The sequence below is a fragment of the Podarcis erhardii genome (genome assembly GCF_964252035.2).
Source record: "Podarcis erhardii genome assembly, chromosome: 6".
Lineage (NCBI taxonomy): Eukaryota > Metazoa > Chordata > Lepidosauria > Squamata > Lacertidae > Podarcis > Podarcis erhardii.
The window spans coordinates 70615322-70630399 of NC_138510.1; the positions used below are offsets into that span (position 1 = coordinate 70615322).

At 44.3% G+C, this 15078-nt stretch overlaps 2 protein-coding genes across 2 annotated transcripts; one reads left to right on the top strand and one right to left on the bottom strand.

The window, feature by feature from the left end:
- Window positions 1-2033: 2033 nt before the first annotated feature.
- RPF1 (ribosome production factor 1 homolog) lies at window positions 2034-8597 on the top strand. The gene is made up of 9 exons (XM_081866089.1): window positions 2034-2369; window positions 2983-3039; window positions 4975-5055; window positions 5782-5877; window positions 6304-6457; window positions 6806-6888; window positions 6966-7147; window positions 7229-7355; window positions 8463-8597. Exons 1-9 carry the CDS (start codon window positions 2049-2051, stop codon window positions 8502-8504), a joined length of 1143 nt encoding a protein of 380 aa, XP_081722215.1. The 5' UTR covers window positions 2034-2048; the 3' UTR covers window positions 8505-8597.
- Window positions 8598-9544: 947 nt separating this feature from the next.
- Window positions 9545-14035, bottom strand: GNG5 (G protein subunit gamma 5). The gene is made up of 3 exons (XM_081866232.1): window positions 13380-14035; window positions 10974-11129; window positions 9545-9767 (listed from the first exon to the last, which is right to left on the bottom strand). The coding sequence occupies exons 1-2, from the start codon at window positions 13458-13460 to the stop codon at window positions 11004-11006; spliced, it is 207 nt and encodes a 68-aa protein (XP_081722358.1). The 5' UTR covers window positions 13461-14035; the 3' UTR covers window positions 9545-9767; window positions 10974-11003.
- Between the last annotated feature and the right edge of the window lie 1043 nt (window positions 14036-15078).

A 15078-nucleotide genomic window follows, 5' to 3' on the forward strand; every position in this document is an offset into this window, starting at 1 on the left:
TTAAAGGTAAGGTAACTCAAGTGCCCTTGTAGTCTGCTGGGACCCTAGACAGACCAATTGTGCCTCTGCTTTTATAGATTTTGGTGGGGGGGGGATGTGTCTCCATGCTTTGCGTATCCACTGAACTAAACATGTCTATAATTACTGGTAAATGCAGGTTGAGTTCTGGCAGTGTAGATTTAGCTCTACACACTCCTTTACTTCCAGTCTCAAGAGCCCATGCAAAAGTGTAGTAAGGAACACTTTTAGTCCTACAGTCCAGTGTTCTGTCTAAACACTGCCAAAAAAGAGGAAATGCTCCCCCCCCCCAAAGGACACATTAGCATGTGCTAATTTATATGTGTAGATGCAAATTCAGAAACCCATTACTGTCATTTAAACAGAAGCACAACACAGCTCACTTTATTGGGGAAGTATGTGACCACATAACTGGATCAGTCTGCTATTCTGGTTCTGTTTATGGAAAACATCAAGCCCCCTGCTCTTCCTTCTTATGGTTCCTTTTCTTGAAATTGGCCTTGGGCTGGATTGCTCTTCAAATCACTAGCACTTTCAAATAAAGGGCTGTCTTTTGTAAAGTTCAGAGCACATATTCTGGTGTTGATCTCTGTTCAGCCTGTATCTCATCACTAACCCAAAATTGCTTGAAGTTTGTTGAGGGGTACTTGTATCAGGTAACAATACTAATTAATTACTGAATTGGTAAATAATGTGTATTGTATGGCACCCTAGGAGGGTATTTTTTATTTATTTATTAAGTGCACATTGTTGCAAGTTTCATGAGGTGGGGTGGGCCAGATAGCAACTTGACAGGTCCCTGGCGGACTCAAGGATGAATGGGTAGAAAACTGTGGTCTTCATTGATTTTAATGAGACTTGTATGTGTGGAACTGCGCGCACACACATTAGGGTTGCTGCCCGCTTCTAAAGATATTATCATCAATTGTCAGTTAAATGTCCACATGCTAGGATTTTGTCCCAACAGGAATAATGGAATTTGACCCTAATTACCACTTTAACAACATATTTTAAATGTTGTGAGGGTGTTTTTTTTGGAGGGGGGATAGGTTGTTTGCCTGAGTCTCTTCTAACTCCCAGATCCAGCAAGGATTTCAATTATTGCAGGCTTCCTCAACTTCAGCCCTCCAGATGTTTTGAGACTACAATTCCCATCATCCCTGACTACTGGTACTGCTAGCTAGGGATCATGGGAGTTGTAGGCCAAAAACATCTGGAGGGCCAAGGTTGAGGAAGCCTGAATTATTGGAATAACCAGACCAGCTTCTTGGTAACAGCATAAGCCTGGGTCCTTAAGGGAACAAACAGCAGTGGCTCCGTGCCAAAGGACTCCCTCAACTGGTTGGTAGCTAGAAGGACAAAATCAGAGTGAGCTGTGTATGTGAGCAGAGGGCTGAAGCCTCTGATGGGCATAGAATCATAGAATTGTTGAGTTGGAAGGGACACCAAGGGTCATCTAGTCGAACCCCCTGGAATGCAGAACTTTCAACTTAAAGCATCCATGATTTCTGCTGGAATCTAAGGCTGTGCCTATGGGAGAAGCAAGACCTTCTTGGGGTGTTCATGGTGTGAGGCCCTCCCATTGTAAGCTCAGGTTGTATAAATGTGAAAATAAACCATATATCCTCAAGATCCATTCTGAATCTTTTCTATCTCTAAGGATTCCCTTCGGCGTCATTTCGCGCATGCGCAAAGTGCCTTCCACGCCTAACTCGTCCGCTGACGGGCGAGGCTTGCCGGCTCCGAGCATGCGCCTAGTGACCTCGACCCTACCCTTTTACTTCCCCACAGCCCTGAAACTTTTAAATGTACGTTGCAGTAAAAGCACACACAGTCCTCCTGATAATCTCCCATTTTAGTCACGCTCCCTCACGAAAAACAACTTTGCCTCAGCCTTCGCGTAATGCGCAGGCGCAGAATTCGCCCCCCGCCTCGCCCTCCTGTTATAGCAGAGATGAGGGCGTCGCGGGGGGGGGGGAGTCGCGCGCACAGAACGCCGTGCCTCAGGAACGTTAAAAATTCGAAAATAGATGCGGCCGTTGCCCGCTCGCGCACGCGCAATCACGCGAGCCTCTCGCGGCGTGAGCCCGGAAGAGGAAGTGGAAGAGCGGGGTGAAAGGTCAGTGCCTGCGGGAGACAGCATGGCCGGCATCCCGGGGAAAGGGAAGAAACGGCAGAAGGAGCAGCACGATGCTGAGAGAACGAGCGAAGGGCTTGGCCCTGAGGGGGGACAAGGCAGCGCCCCCGAGCAGGGCCAGGTCCTGTTCCCGCCGTCTTTCAGCGTCTCGGAAATCAAGAACAAGCAGCGGCGCCATTTCATGTTTCTGCGCTGGAAGCAGCAGCAAAGGAAGGTGGGAGTTGTGAGAGGGAGGGAGGGAGGTTGGGAAGGGTGGCCGCTGGCAGATGATACGTCGCAGCTGTCCGGATCTTGGGGAGCCTGAAATGAGGAGGAGGAAGAGGGATGGTTGGAAGCTGTTGGGGCGTTTAAAGGCGCACACGTGGTTGGGGGGGGATGAAGTATTAACAAAATATCGAGACTGGGGCAGGGATATGCTTCGTCGTGAGAGGGATCGGGAGGTACTGTACGTCTTTTCGTTTGATTTCGGCTGGTCAGACTCGATTTCAAGTGCCCACTCGGAGGCAAAAACTCAAATCGATGGGCTGGGCAAGTCAGTTCCCTCAGATTGAGCCACAGGGTGACTGGGGGGAAGAAAATCGGATAACACTACTGGGCACATCTTGGAAGAGAGGTAGGGAAGAACTGTGGCAAGTTCTTCTGCCTTTAAAATTTATTGTTGAGAGCAGTGTATTGAGTTTTTATCTCATCTATGTGATCAGTACCTGAATTTCTATATATACTAGCTTTGCTATCGTTCATGAGAAGGATGTGCCTGTTTGTTCATTCTTAGTGGCCAAGTTTATCAAAACGTTTTGTTTTCTTTCTTTCCTTCCTGTATGGTCCAGGAGAAATTAGCCATTAAGAAAAAGAGAAAAAAGGAGCGAGAAGCACTTGGAGACAAGGTAAAGGGGAAGAAGTAGGAATTTTATGTGTCTTAATATGTAAAGGGCCATTCACGGATGACTCTGGGGTTGTGACGCTCATCTCGCTTTATTGGCCGAGGGAGCCGGCGTACAGCTTCCGGGTCATGTGGCCAGCATGACTAAGCCGCTTCTGGTGAATCAGAGCAGAGCACGGAAACACCGTTTACCTTCCCGCCAGAACGGTACCTATTTATCTACTTGCACTTTTGGCGTGCTTTCGAACTGCTAGGTGGTCAGGAGCTGAGACCGAGCAATGGGAGCTCACCCCGTCACGGGGATTCGAACCGCTGACCTTCTGATCTGCAAGCCCTAGGCTCTGTGGTTTAGACCACAGCGCCACCTGCGTCCTGTCTTAATATGTACTTTTTATTAATAAAAGTAAATGTTCATTGACTTGCAACTGACTTCGTAGAGTTTATTTTCTCTTGTACAGTGAATTCCTGATATGTGTACATTTGTTGTAGCAAGTGGTCTTAGAAAACATTCTCGCCGTTGGGTGCGATACCATTGGGTAGATAGGTTATGTGACTGTGGGGACTCAATAAAAAACTAGACCTGGAGGGGCCTTCATAGCCTATTTAGTCCAACCTCCTACTCAGTGCAGGAAATTAGAACTAGAGCATCCCCAACAGATGGCTGCGCTGTCTCAGCTTGAAAGTGGAGAGCCCAGTACTGCTCTAGATAATCATCATCAAACTGCCCTCTACCCTGTTAACCAAACTTTACCCCCCTGTAACACACACACACACAAACACACTTTGTCACATTATGGAATCACACCATCCGTAACAGAGAGGTGATAATACTATTCTGCCTTACATGGATATTATTGCAAATAAGAACATCTTCCAGGCTTGAGGGAACCTCCAATGAAGAGTTGCTGAATGGGAGCTCCTTGGTATGTTTATGAATGGTGAAGGGTAGCAGCAATTCCATTATTTGCAATATGTGACTGTAAGCACCCACAATTTGACCACAAAGCCCTGGCATAGTGTTGCTCCTGGGTGTTGTGGGGAATTGAAAATGGTTGACAGCAGTTGTCTCCTGCTAGATAAAAACTGAATGGGAAAGTGTGGGTGTGGGTCAAAGACCCAAAGCATGAGAGCCTTCAACTCTGGTAGACCCTTGGCAATTGAAAGTGAAAGGCACTGACAGTGGGTTTGAGTACTGATCTACAGCTGCAGGACTTTGAAAAGATGCAATGTGATAACCAAATACTAAGGTGGTGTTGCCATTTTGATAGCCTTTTCATGCATTACTGAAGTATTAGTGAATTTTATTCTGTTGTAAGAAAAACAGTTTTGGAGCACAACCGTGGTTGCTTGTATGCAAATGTAATACATTTTAGTAACTGCAGAATTTTGATAATTTCTATAGTTATAATTCTGTTTAGAACCTTTAAACATTCAGAAATTATTAAAATTGATTACACTTGATGCGAGCACATTGTTTTGAGTAGCTAATAGAAACTTAGCTACTTTGCGGTACAGTTTTAGAAGACAAGTTACTTTTTGGTGTAAGTACATTTTGGCTAGAGGCGGTCCTAGTAACTTTCTTTCTACCACCAGACTTAATCAACACACTTAACACAGTCTGTGGAGTGCTCTTCCCAGGGAACTTCATTATACCGCTTTAGGCGCCACGCAAGAAGTTCCCTTTTAACCAGGCCTTTGGTTGATTTGACTGACATCCTATGTCCTTTTAAAATGTGGGGTTTTTCTGGGGGGGGGGGTTATTGGGTTTTTATTTTGATTATATATTTTTTGATTTTATATTTTGATTTTGTTCTGTGAACCGCCCTGAGATCTCCGGGTATAGGGCAGTATATAAATTTAATAAAAACTACTGGAGCAGTTATTGGAAAAAGAGATTACATGAATACTTATTATTTTATATTAATTTTATTTCTTGCAGGCACCACCAAAGCCGGTACCAAAGACAATTGAAAACCAGCGTATATATGATGAAACCACAGTTGATCCAAACGATGAAGAGGTAGCACTATTTGAGAAAACTATAGTTTCCCTTAAAATGTGCCAATGTTGAATAACATTTCCCTGTTGTATATTCTGAATAGTTTTTGCATGATTACATTTAATAAATAACCGAAGTAGATGGATGTGGATAAAAGTATTTAATTCCTCCCCCCCCCCCCCGTTTTGTAATAGGCCATTAATAGCCATAGGTTACTGATCAAATGTTAAGTTTTCAAGCTGGTAGAGTCTATTTCTCAATAAAATATTAGACACTGGGTTTTTATTTTGCAAGATAAAGCAAGTTTCCCTAAGATTTTTCTCAGGTCCCAGGTTCAATCCCTGAAATCTAAAGTGATCAGATGGCAGAAGGTGTGAAAGATTGGAGCACTGCTGCAAGTTAGATAAGATAATACTGATTTAGATGGGCACACACAGTCTGACCTGTCTTAAGGCAGCCTTTTATGGTTCTGTCTTGAAAATATACCTGAAGCATCTGCCTGATGGTAGATCTATTTATCTACCTCTGATCCTTATGTTGCAGTCTTATTTTAAAGGGCCTCATATGTGTTGCTTAATATTTAAAGATTGTTATCCAAATGCCTACAAGTATATGTATGGTTCTGGTATGAAATGATTACTGGCTGTTAACTCTCTCAAATTGAAGGTTTTGATTTTTAGCATCATCATCAACAACAAAAATACTCTTGTGTGATTTCATGTAACATTTATCATTTTATATTTCCAGGTTACTTTGGATGAAGCTACGGATGAATTTGCACCCTATTTCAACAGGCAGACGGTTCCAAAGATTCTTATCACAACATCTGACAGGCCCCGTGGGGTAAAAAAAAATTCTTTGAAATAAATAAAAAGAAAGATGGTAAAAGCTTGTTACACATAGCTTATACGTAAGGTTAGGAGGCATAACATTGTGGGATTGTTTATTTGCTCCAGATTTCTTATCCGTTTGTAAATTTAATGTGTATGATCTACTGCCAGTTTCTTCTTTTTAAAAAAGAATGACACACAATAATCTTCATATAACCTTAAAAATTGAAGTGCAGTGACCCATTCACAAAAAGCACGTTTGAAGAAAAACTCTCTTAAAATATTTGGTGGCTATAATGGAAGAATAACTTGATACATATATTTTTTTAGCCAAGATATCAGAATTAATTGGTTATCTGCTATATTTCCCCCAGAATTATCTCACCCAACCAAGTCTTTTGCATTTTTAATTTTTATTTTTTTATTTTTTTGCTTGCAGAGAACTGTGAGATTCTGTGAACAGTTATCAACTTGTATTCCGAATTCACATGTTTACTATCGAAGAGGACTGGCTCTAAAAAGAATAATTCCACAGTGTATCTCGAGGGACTTTACAGATCTGATTGTTATTAATGAAGATCGTAAAGTACCAAGTATCCTTCACATATGAGACTCTCTTTTATACAGTAGTTATTAATGTTACAGTTGATAATTGCTGTCCTTGGCTCTTGGGGGGGGGGAGATAGACAATTAATAAATAATGATAGCACAATTAGATTATAAGCAAAACAGCATTTTAATGGTACTTAAGGATGTGCATGTATGATATGTAATGTGGAAACTGCAGTTTTGCATAAAGTATAGAATGGTAAGTGCAATAATTATTACTCTTGCACTGGATAGTCTGTCACTATTTTAAGTTTCTACAGAAGCTGCCTTTGCACTGAGTGCTTTTATGTGAAAATTGTTTAACTGTGTTTGTCTTAACTCTGTTGGAATAGATGGGCTTGTGTTAAGTCACTTGCCTGAAGGTCCAACTGCTCATTTTAGGATGAGTAGTGTTCGTCTGCGTAAAGAAATAAAGGTGAGTTTATTTTCACAAGCAGAGTCTTCCAACTTGCGTGACTGTGTGCTCAGTGTAATACTGTTATTTTGTTCTAGCGAAAAGGAAAAGCTCCCTCAGAACATCAGCCTGAAATAATCCTGAACAACTTTACAACACGATTGGGCCATTCCATTGGGCGGATGTTTGCTTCTTTATTCCCTCACGATCCCCAGTTCGTCGGTAGACAAGTAGCTACATTTCACAATCAGCGTGACTATATATTTTTCAGATTCCATAGGTGAGTGAAAACATCTGTTGCAAGGTGTAAGAACTCACTTTGCTTGACATTTTTGCTAATGTTTCCTATCATCTTTTAAAGATACATCTTCAAAAATGAGAAAAGGGTGGCAATTCAAGAACTGGGCCCACGTTTTACCCTGAAATTAAGGTCTCTTCAAAAGGGAACGTTTGATTCTAAATTTGGCGAATATGAATGGATTCACAAGGTATTATATTTCAACAATCTCTTAGCAATGAAGAATTCTGTATGTGTAAGAAATGTCAAGAGGCTAGACAGCATTTACAGGGTGCAAGTAGTAGCGCACTTAATTGGGTATGCAACATCTTTCTTCTACAAAATATTTAAAAATACTTGAAATTGCCATTCCCATATTGGTTTTCCTGAATATGGAGTGACAGTTTTATATATTTAGCTTGGACAGCAGCCAGAATGCAAAGAGCCATACATCTAGTTCATGTGTACTCTGTGCAGTTCCTAAGGTCAAGCATCTACAGATTTGGGCTAGCTTTCATAACCAAGCCAGAAGTTTGCTTGTGAGGGCCTTATCCCTATCATTCACTGTACTTGCCAGCACCTTGTCCATTTGAGGCAATCCTATTTTCAATTATGCTTGCTCCTAGGTACATCTACATATTTTAATGTAGCAATGTACATCTACCTATTTTAATGTAGCAACCAGGGCAATTTGCCAAGCAAAAATAAATTTACCTGGGAGTAAGGTCCATTGAACACGGCAACCATGCATAGGTTCAGGCTGTTGGTCCCTAGTCCTGTGCCTTTTCTATTATTGTGGTTGGGGACAACCCCAGCTTTCTTTCTGCAGTTCCATGTTTAGAGCTGAAGGGGCAACCAGGCAGTTCCTGCAGTTGCACTTCATATTAGGTGGCCACAGAAGCCCAGTACAATTTTAGGGATTGTCTCTGCCACTTTCCAGGGCCAAACCGGGAGCAGGGACTCATTTGGGAATGTGCCAAAACAAGTCCCCTTTTTGCCTACCAGTGTCAAAGTAAAATTTAGGCAAAGTAAGATTTAGCTGCCAGCCCAAGCTTGGGCAGCCCAAGCTCTTGCCATCTGCCTTGGGCAGCGAAAGTCTTGGGCTAGCCCAGTCAGGAAGCACAAGCCAAATTATTTGATGACCTAAAGTGAGGCTGACTTAACTTTTGAAGTGCTTATGTGGTTACCTGATCCCCTACCTAAACTCCTTGTGAAACTATGCCTGGTATTCAGCATTCCTAACATGCAAAAAAACCCCTATTAAAATTGTTTAATATTTAATAATCTGTCTCTTACTCATGACTGCTTTATCTTTTAGCGCCGTGAAATGGACACAAGTCGAAGAAAATTCCACCTATAACAGACTAAAAGTGCGAAACTGCTGTTTCATGTTCTGCTGAGTTTTCAGGAACACAGGGGTTGCTAAGGAGTTGCCTCAAGTCTATTCTTGGTCAAAAGACAACTGATCTTGATAAAGATTGTCAAATACCATTTTCAGTAATTTGCAAGGGTTGTCTTGTATCTTAACTTGTATGGTCACATTCAGTGCTGATTAAGGTATGGAAATACAAGTCAAGTATTGCATAAATCTGTAAGACTTAAGGGGGGGATCCAAGTCTCTATTTAACTCTGAAAATATTAGAGACAGGAGACAGTGACTAGCATTGCATTCTGGCTTCATGGAAGGCAGTGTACCCCAAATTTTTCCCTTCTTCACACAAAAAAACTTCAGTAAGGGTTAAAGGCATATAAAACAGGTTTCATTAAAAACCAGTCTTCATATATTGATTTAAATAATACAAGAAAAAACCTTGCTAATTTTAAATCTGAGTATTACCTTGCAGTTATTGTTTATACTCAAAACAGCTCATTTAAGTCCTGGTTTAATGGTTGTTAAATGTATGGCCTACCACCTATGCATAGCCACAAGGAGAGAGGAATTTGTTATTTTCAACTAGCTGTGGCTTGTTGTGTCTTAACTGCCAGAAACTGCTGAGCTTAAACTGTTTGGTCAACATAAACTTTCAAACGGAGGTAATAACCCTAAACAGTTTCCATCTTCGAATAATGCCAAACTGGCTGCTGTCCTCAGTTGTAGAATCCTTTAACCCCAAGGTACTCGATGCGGTCCCCTCTAAATATTGAGTACAACTCACAACAACCTGACAATTACCGGTAACTGTACCAGCAGGGGCTGATGGGAAGTTGGGAGCCCAACATCTGTGGGGCAACAGGTTGACTACCCCTACTCTAGCCACTGTAGTAAGAAAAAGAAGTGGCAGACTGCTGCTGCAAGCAGTTTGATGGTGTCTTGCTTGTGCCATTTTAGAAAGTTACGTTTTGACAATGCCCTGTGTTTTTTTTTTTTAATCTAATGTGTAAAGCATTATACCAGCAAAGTTATTAAATCAACTCTTTATTGCTGGAATATAAAATTGATTCCATCATGATAACAGAAGTTATTGCAACTAGCATACAAGTTTAGAGAGGTAGATTGTAAGAAGTTTGACAACAGTAGCAGTATTACTAGTTCTAAGTTGGCACATTTAACACAAAGTTTCTGTACAGGTTCCAGGTCACTCTCTTTCACTTCCATATTCACCAGACCCACAACAGATTAGTTCTGAAAAACACAAAAGAAAAACTCATTTGCTGATATGTGTGAATTCTGAAAACTACTAACTCCTTCAACTGAGCTCTTCTGTCTGCAATTCCAAATACAGTGGTGCCTCGCAAGAAGAAATTAATTCGTTCCGCGAGTCTCTTCGTATTGCGGTTTTTTCGTCTTGCGAAGCACGGCTATTAGCGGCTTAGAAAAAGGGGGGGGAAGAGGAAGAACTCGCAAGACGATAGGGAAATTTGTCTTGCGAAGCACCTCAAAAACGGAAAAACTCTTTCGTCTAGCGAGTTTTTCGTCTTGCGGGGCACCACTGTACATAGAACAAAATTGCTAAGATGCAAAAAAACACACCAAAAACAAAACAGCTTTCCTCCCATGTAGTCACTAAATGTTTTTTACGTTACAAAGGAAGTTTGCTAGTCAGGCTTATTTTACTTAGGAGTTGCAAGGAGATGGGTGCTCTAGGAAGGCTGAAGGCTAGCTAGCCCTCATCTGTGTATCTGCCTGAGAGAACATATAGCAGGTTTCCCCCCAAAGATCATATGGCACATGGGATTATCTGCTCATTCATATATCCTACACAGACCAGCTTCACCAACCTGGTGCCTTCCAGCTGTTTTGGCCTACATTTCCCATCACGTTGGCTGAGGTCAATAGCCGTTGGACTGCAGCACAAGGTTAGGAAAGGATGACTGCCCCAGCCCACAGGCAGCCAAGAGTTTTAACATTAGTTCTATCTAAATTCAGTAAGAAGTTTTTAATGTGAAATGGTAAATAGAGCCCTGTATCTCCACAAAATTTAATTATTTAAAAATTACAGTATGTTAGTAGATATGCACAATCAGTTCTCATTTATGATTCACAATAACAAGTTCTTAGCCTAGAAACTGGTGCAACTTAAGCTGCACTACTATACACTTGCCTAGGAGAAAGTCCTATAGAACACAGTGGGACTTACTTTCTAGAAAGCATATCTAGCATTCAACTCAAGTGGGTAAGTGTTAGTTTAACTCTACGTAGCGTAAGGAATGGAACCATAATTATTTTGGGTAGGGTATGTTCCTGGGCTACAACTTCCAGCATCCCTAACCCTTGAGACATGCTAGCTGGAGATGATGGGAGCTGAAGTCCAACAGCATCTAGAGTGCTACAGACTCCCCATCCCTTTTATAAAGACACCAAAGCCATATAATTTACTTAAAAACTTACCACTAAAAGAGTTCATGTAGGTCACACAAGTTAGAGAAATGAACACACTTTCTGCGGCCTAAATGGATTTGTACTTGAAGAAACTCCTGTTAGTAGGGGGTCATGGTGTGCATTCTGCAGGCAAAACTGCTTCAAGTCAGCTGCAGCTTGTGAAACCTAGAACAAATCCACATGATTCAGTAATATACTTAATAGGATGTTAATATGCATATGCTAATCAGAAATCAAAATGGATTCCTCACCCCACCCCCCAAGGTTCCAGTTGGACTGCACTGGCAGCAGATCTCCAAGAAGCGGCACAGCTTGGTAATTTTTGATTCTAGACTTCATGGACTAACGTTCTGACAGCTGCGTGTATTATTTGAGTCATCAAGTACACAGTATGTCTTCACCCACTCTACATGCTTTAGAACAAAAGCTAACAAAGAACATCAAATCAGAGCCCCCATCATGCAATCTTGGGAGTAAGCATAATTTGGTATACAAATACTGTACATTTAGGGACGCAGGTGGCACTGTGGGTTAAACCACAGAGCCTAGGACTTGCCGATCAGAAGGTCCGCGGTTCAAATCCCCGCGAGGGGGTGAGCTCCCATTGCTTGGTCCCTGCTCCTGCCAACCTAGCAGTTTGAAAGCACGTCAAAGTGCAAGTAGATAAATAGGTACCGCTCCGGTGGGAAGGTAAACGGCGTTTCTGTGCGCTGCTCTGGTTTGCCAGAAGTGGTGTAGTCATGCTGGCCACATGACCCGGAAGCTGTCTGCAGACAAACACCAGCTGCCTCAGCCAGTAAAGCGAGATGAGTGCTGCAACCCGAGTTGGTCACGACTGGACCTAATGGTCAGGGGTCCCTTTACCTTTACCTTAGTATACATTTGGTAAAGCAAAATTAATAAAGTGAGCACCTGTATTTGTGTACACACTCAGTTGACTATACTACTTTTTAAAACCAGGAAGGATGCGGTGATCTGCATCAGGCCCCTATGAGGCCACACATCAGTCCTACTTAGCACCACTGCCTTTAAGACCAGCCTTCTGAACTCTTATTAATGGGAGATGTTACAGAATGAATCTGGCACATTTGGCACTAAACCTCTAACTTGGGGGGGGGGTGTAAGATCTGTGGCTCCCCACATGCTGCCCTCCACCTCTCATCAGTCCCAGCCAGTACAACCAATTGGCAACAGTGGTGGGAGCTGAAAGTCCAAGAAGATCTGGAAGGCCACAGGTTGCCCCCACTCCAGTGCAGAACTGTAAGGGATTTTCACAAGAACAACACAAATATAAGCTGTCTGGATGTGGATATCCTGGGGGCCGAGTCTCTTGCTCTGAAAGAGCCACGTTTCCCCAAGGAGACATGGTGGCACCAGAGGAATAATATTTGTGAGTTCCTTGCTTGCACAACAAATTGCCCTTGCTGGAACTGAAGGCGAAAACGCAACAAGTGTATTAACAGTTAACGAATCAGTAAGCAAACGAAGCGACGCTGAGCATAAGGTTGCCAGGTCCTCACTTCAAGAAGCAAGCATTCTCAAAAGATCTTACTCGTGGGTCCTGTATGCAAAGGTTAACTCCGCTTCTCGATGCGAAGTGCTTTGAGCGCTTGAGGGGGGGAAGCGACCAAAGTTCGCCATTCTTAAATCGGCCTGGATTGCTCGGAACGCCCGAGGCCAAAGGCTCAAAAGTGCTTGTTTTTAAAGCCGGGGATTCCCCCGCCCCGCCGCGATCTTTCTTCCTCCGCTTGCCCGGGGCCTCGCACACTTCCCCATTTTGCGGCTTGGGCGGACTCAGGCTCAGCTCGCCAGATCGCTCGCTGCGCCTCCCCTTCCTTCCTTCCTTCCTTCCTTCCCTCCCTCCCTCCGAGGAACAAAAAGGCTTCCAAGGGAGAGAAAGCCGAGATGACAAAGCCCCCGCTTCATGATTTCAGAAGCGCTCCCAAGCCAACCCTTCCTCCTCCTCCAACTTTCTAAGAGAAAGACAACAGGTCCCAGGAGGGAAACAAGGGAATAACTAGATCCAAGTATGGGTGGGGACTAGGCGGCGGCGATCAGCCGCTTCTCCGGGAACAAGCGCCTAACGGGCCAAGCTAGAGAGAGATCAAGCCAGTTGGGAAGGTCGGGTTGGGGTGTCTCCTGCGCCCCGCTTTTGGCGAGTGCGTTGGATTTTACGCACAGGGTTTTTACGCGCGCTCTGCCATTGCTAAGGCGCTGCGCACCAACCTTTCCTATGCCTAGCGAAGGGAAGTGCAAACGAAATATTTGAAGCAGTTGTGTGAGCGGGAGCAACAGCTCCCGGGGCTCAGATTAACGCCCCGGGGAGCAGCCATGAGTAGGCGCTGCCCCGAGGCGCAATAATGGCGGCAGTGGTAATGGCACCCTCTCCACCCGCGGCTTCGCCCCGGCTCTCACCTTCACGCGGCTCACGCTGGCCTCGAGGCGCAGCTGCTGCACGACCTTCTTCATGGCCGCCACGTTGGAGGAGCCGGACATGGTCCCCTCGCTCGAGGATCCCGCTTGTTTTCTGGGGCAAGCCGAGCCGAAGAGGCGCCTTCGCAACTTTCCCAACTAAGTTTCCGGCGCTCGGCAAACTCTCCCGCCCGCAGACTCGCGGCGGCTTGCAGACTCACGCGCAGCGCTCGCTGCCGGGCTCCTTTTTGGAAGAAGGAAAAAGCCTGCCTCCCGGATCTCACCCCACCCCACCGCCCCCAGGGGCGGAAGAGGGAGCTGCCCAGAGGGAAATGAAGGGAAGGGTTTTAAAAGGGAAGAAACGAGATTTTAAGGTTCTTCCCAACCTCGTGTGGTGGCGGGGCGAGGTTTAGAAACACTTAAGACTTGCATTGCATTGCAAGGGGTTTTTGCTACACGACCCTGGAATCCCTTCCAACTCTACTGTTCTACGCAGGTGACACCCACAATTTGCATCGTAAACGTTAGGAAGACTCCGGCAGTAAGACCTGTTCCACTCCCATGAGAGAGTCCTTCCTTGGAGTTTTTGAAGCAAAGATTGGGTGGCCGTTTGTCACTCTTACCTGGGAATAGTTCTGAGTACAGGTGGGATAGCCGGGTCGCAGTTTTAGCCGTGGAAGGTTCGTAATCAGCCTCCACCCATCATCCACTTGCAATATGTAGTAGGTTATCTACATCTGCAGGGTAATTTTTTAAGGATTAGGGGTAATGCTTGGATTTGCTTCTGGGCACTTGATTACAGTTACATGCCGTTCCTATCATCATCATGTATTAATACCCTGCCTTTCTCCCTGACAGGGACTCAAGGCGGCTTACAGATAAAAACAAAGCTGGGTGGGGAGACAATAATTTAACAAACATATTTAAACATTAGCATAATTAAAAATGTATAAACTTCTACAATATGTTATGTTATCATAGAATTGTTGAGTTGGAAGGGACAGCAAGGCTCATCTAGCCCAACCTGGAATGAAGGAAGCTTTTGCCCAACGTGGGGCTCAAACCCATGATTCTCCCTGGAGGGGGGTCCAGAAAAAGCCTTAGCCACCAAAAGGGAGAATGGCCATTGGGCAGAACACCAACCCTGACAAGCCCTTGGCGATTGTGGATGCCACCCTGACCAATTCCATTGATGGGAGGAAAATGCCTCACCCGTTGCTGTGTCAGCAGACACACTTGCTTCCTGTGTGACTTCCACAGCTAGTGGAGCAGAACTGACATCTGTCCCCCAAGGCATTCAAACGTGCTAAAGTTAAATCAACAGCACCCTGGTTAGACTTTTTCTTTTTGTTGCTGCTGCCAGGCACTTCCCACTGCAGCTGCTGAATTGGAAGCCGCAGCTGAGGCAGGGGCTGATTTCTGCCCCTTCAAGGCCTCAAGGCTTGTCAATATAGTGCCCCCCCCCAAATCTGGCTTTTCCACCTCCTCAGGTGAGGGGGAGGGGGTTGGCTGCCCACGCTTCCTCTGGGGTGCAGGTGGCGCCGTTCCTTTACCCATAGGGCCTCCCCTGCCTCCCCTTGCCTTCACCTGGAGCCAACCACAAAATGAGACTTGGCATGAACTTGCAGTTGAAGGGGGATTTTTAAACCTGATCTCTCTCAGCTCCTTGGGCTTAGTGCGCTAACCACTATACAGCACTACC

Excerpts from the sequence above, each read along its gene's own strand:
- RPF1 (XM_081866089.1), top strand. The coding sequence starts at position 2,049 with ATGCGGCCGTTGCCCGCTCGCGCACGCGCAATCACGCGAGCCTCTCGC. Across the intron at positions 6,458-6,805 it reads TGAAGATCGTAAAGTACCAA|ATGGGCTTGTGTTAAGTCAC; the intron begins GTATCCTTCACA and ends CTGTTGGAATAG. Across the intron at positions 7,148-7,228 it reads ATATTTTTCAGATTCCATAG|ATACATCTTCAAAAATGAGA; the intron begins GTGAGTGAAAAC and ends CATCTTTTAAAG.
- GNG5 (XM_081866232.1), bottom strand. The coding sequence starts at position 13,460 with ATGTCCGGCTCCTCCAACGTGGCGGCCATGAAGAAGGTCGTGCAGCAG. Across the intron at positions 11,130-13,379 it reads CCAGCGTGAGCCGCGTGAAG|GTTTCACAAGCTGCAGCTGA; the intron begins GTGAGAGCCGGG and ends GATTTGTTCTAG.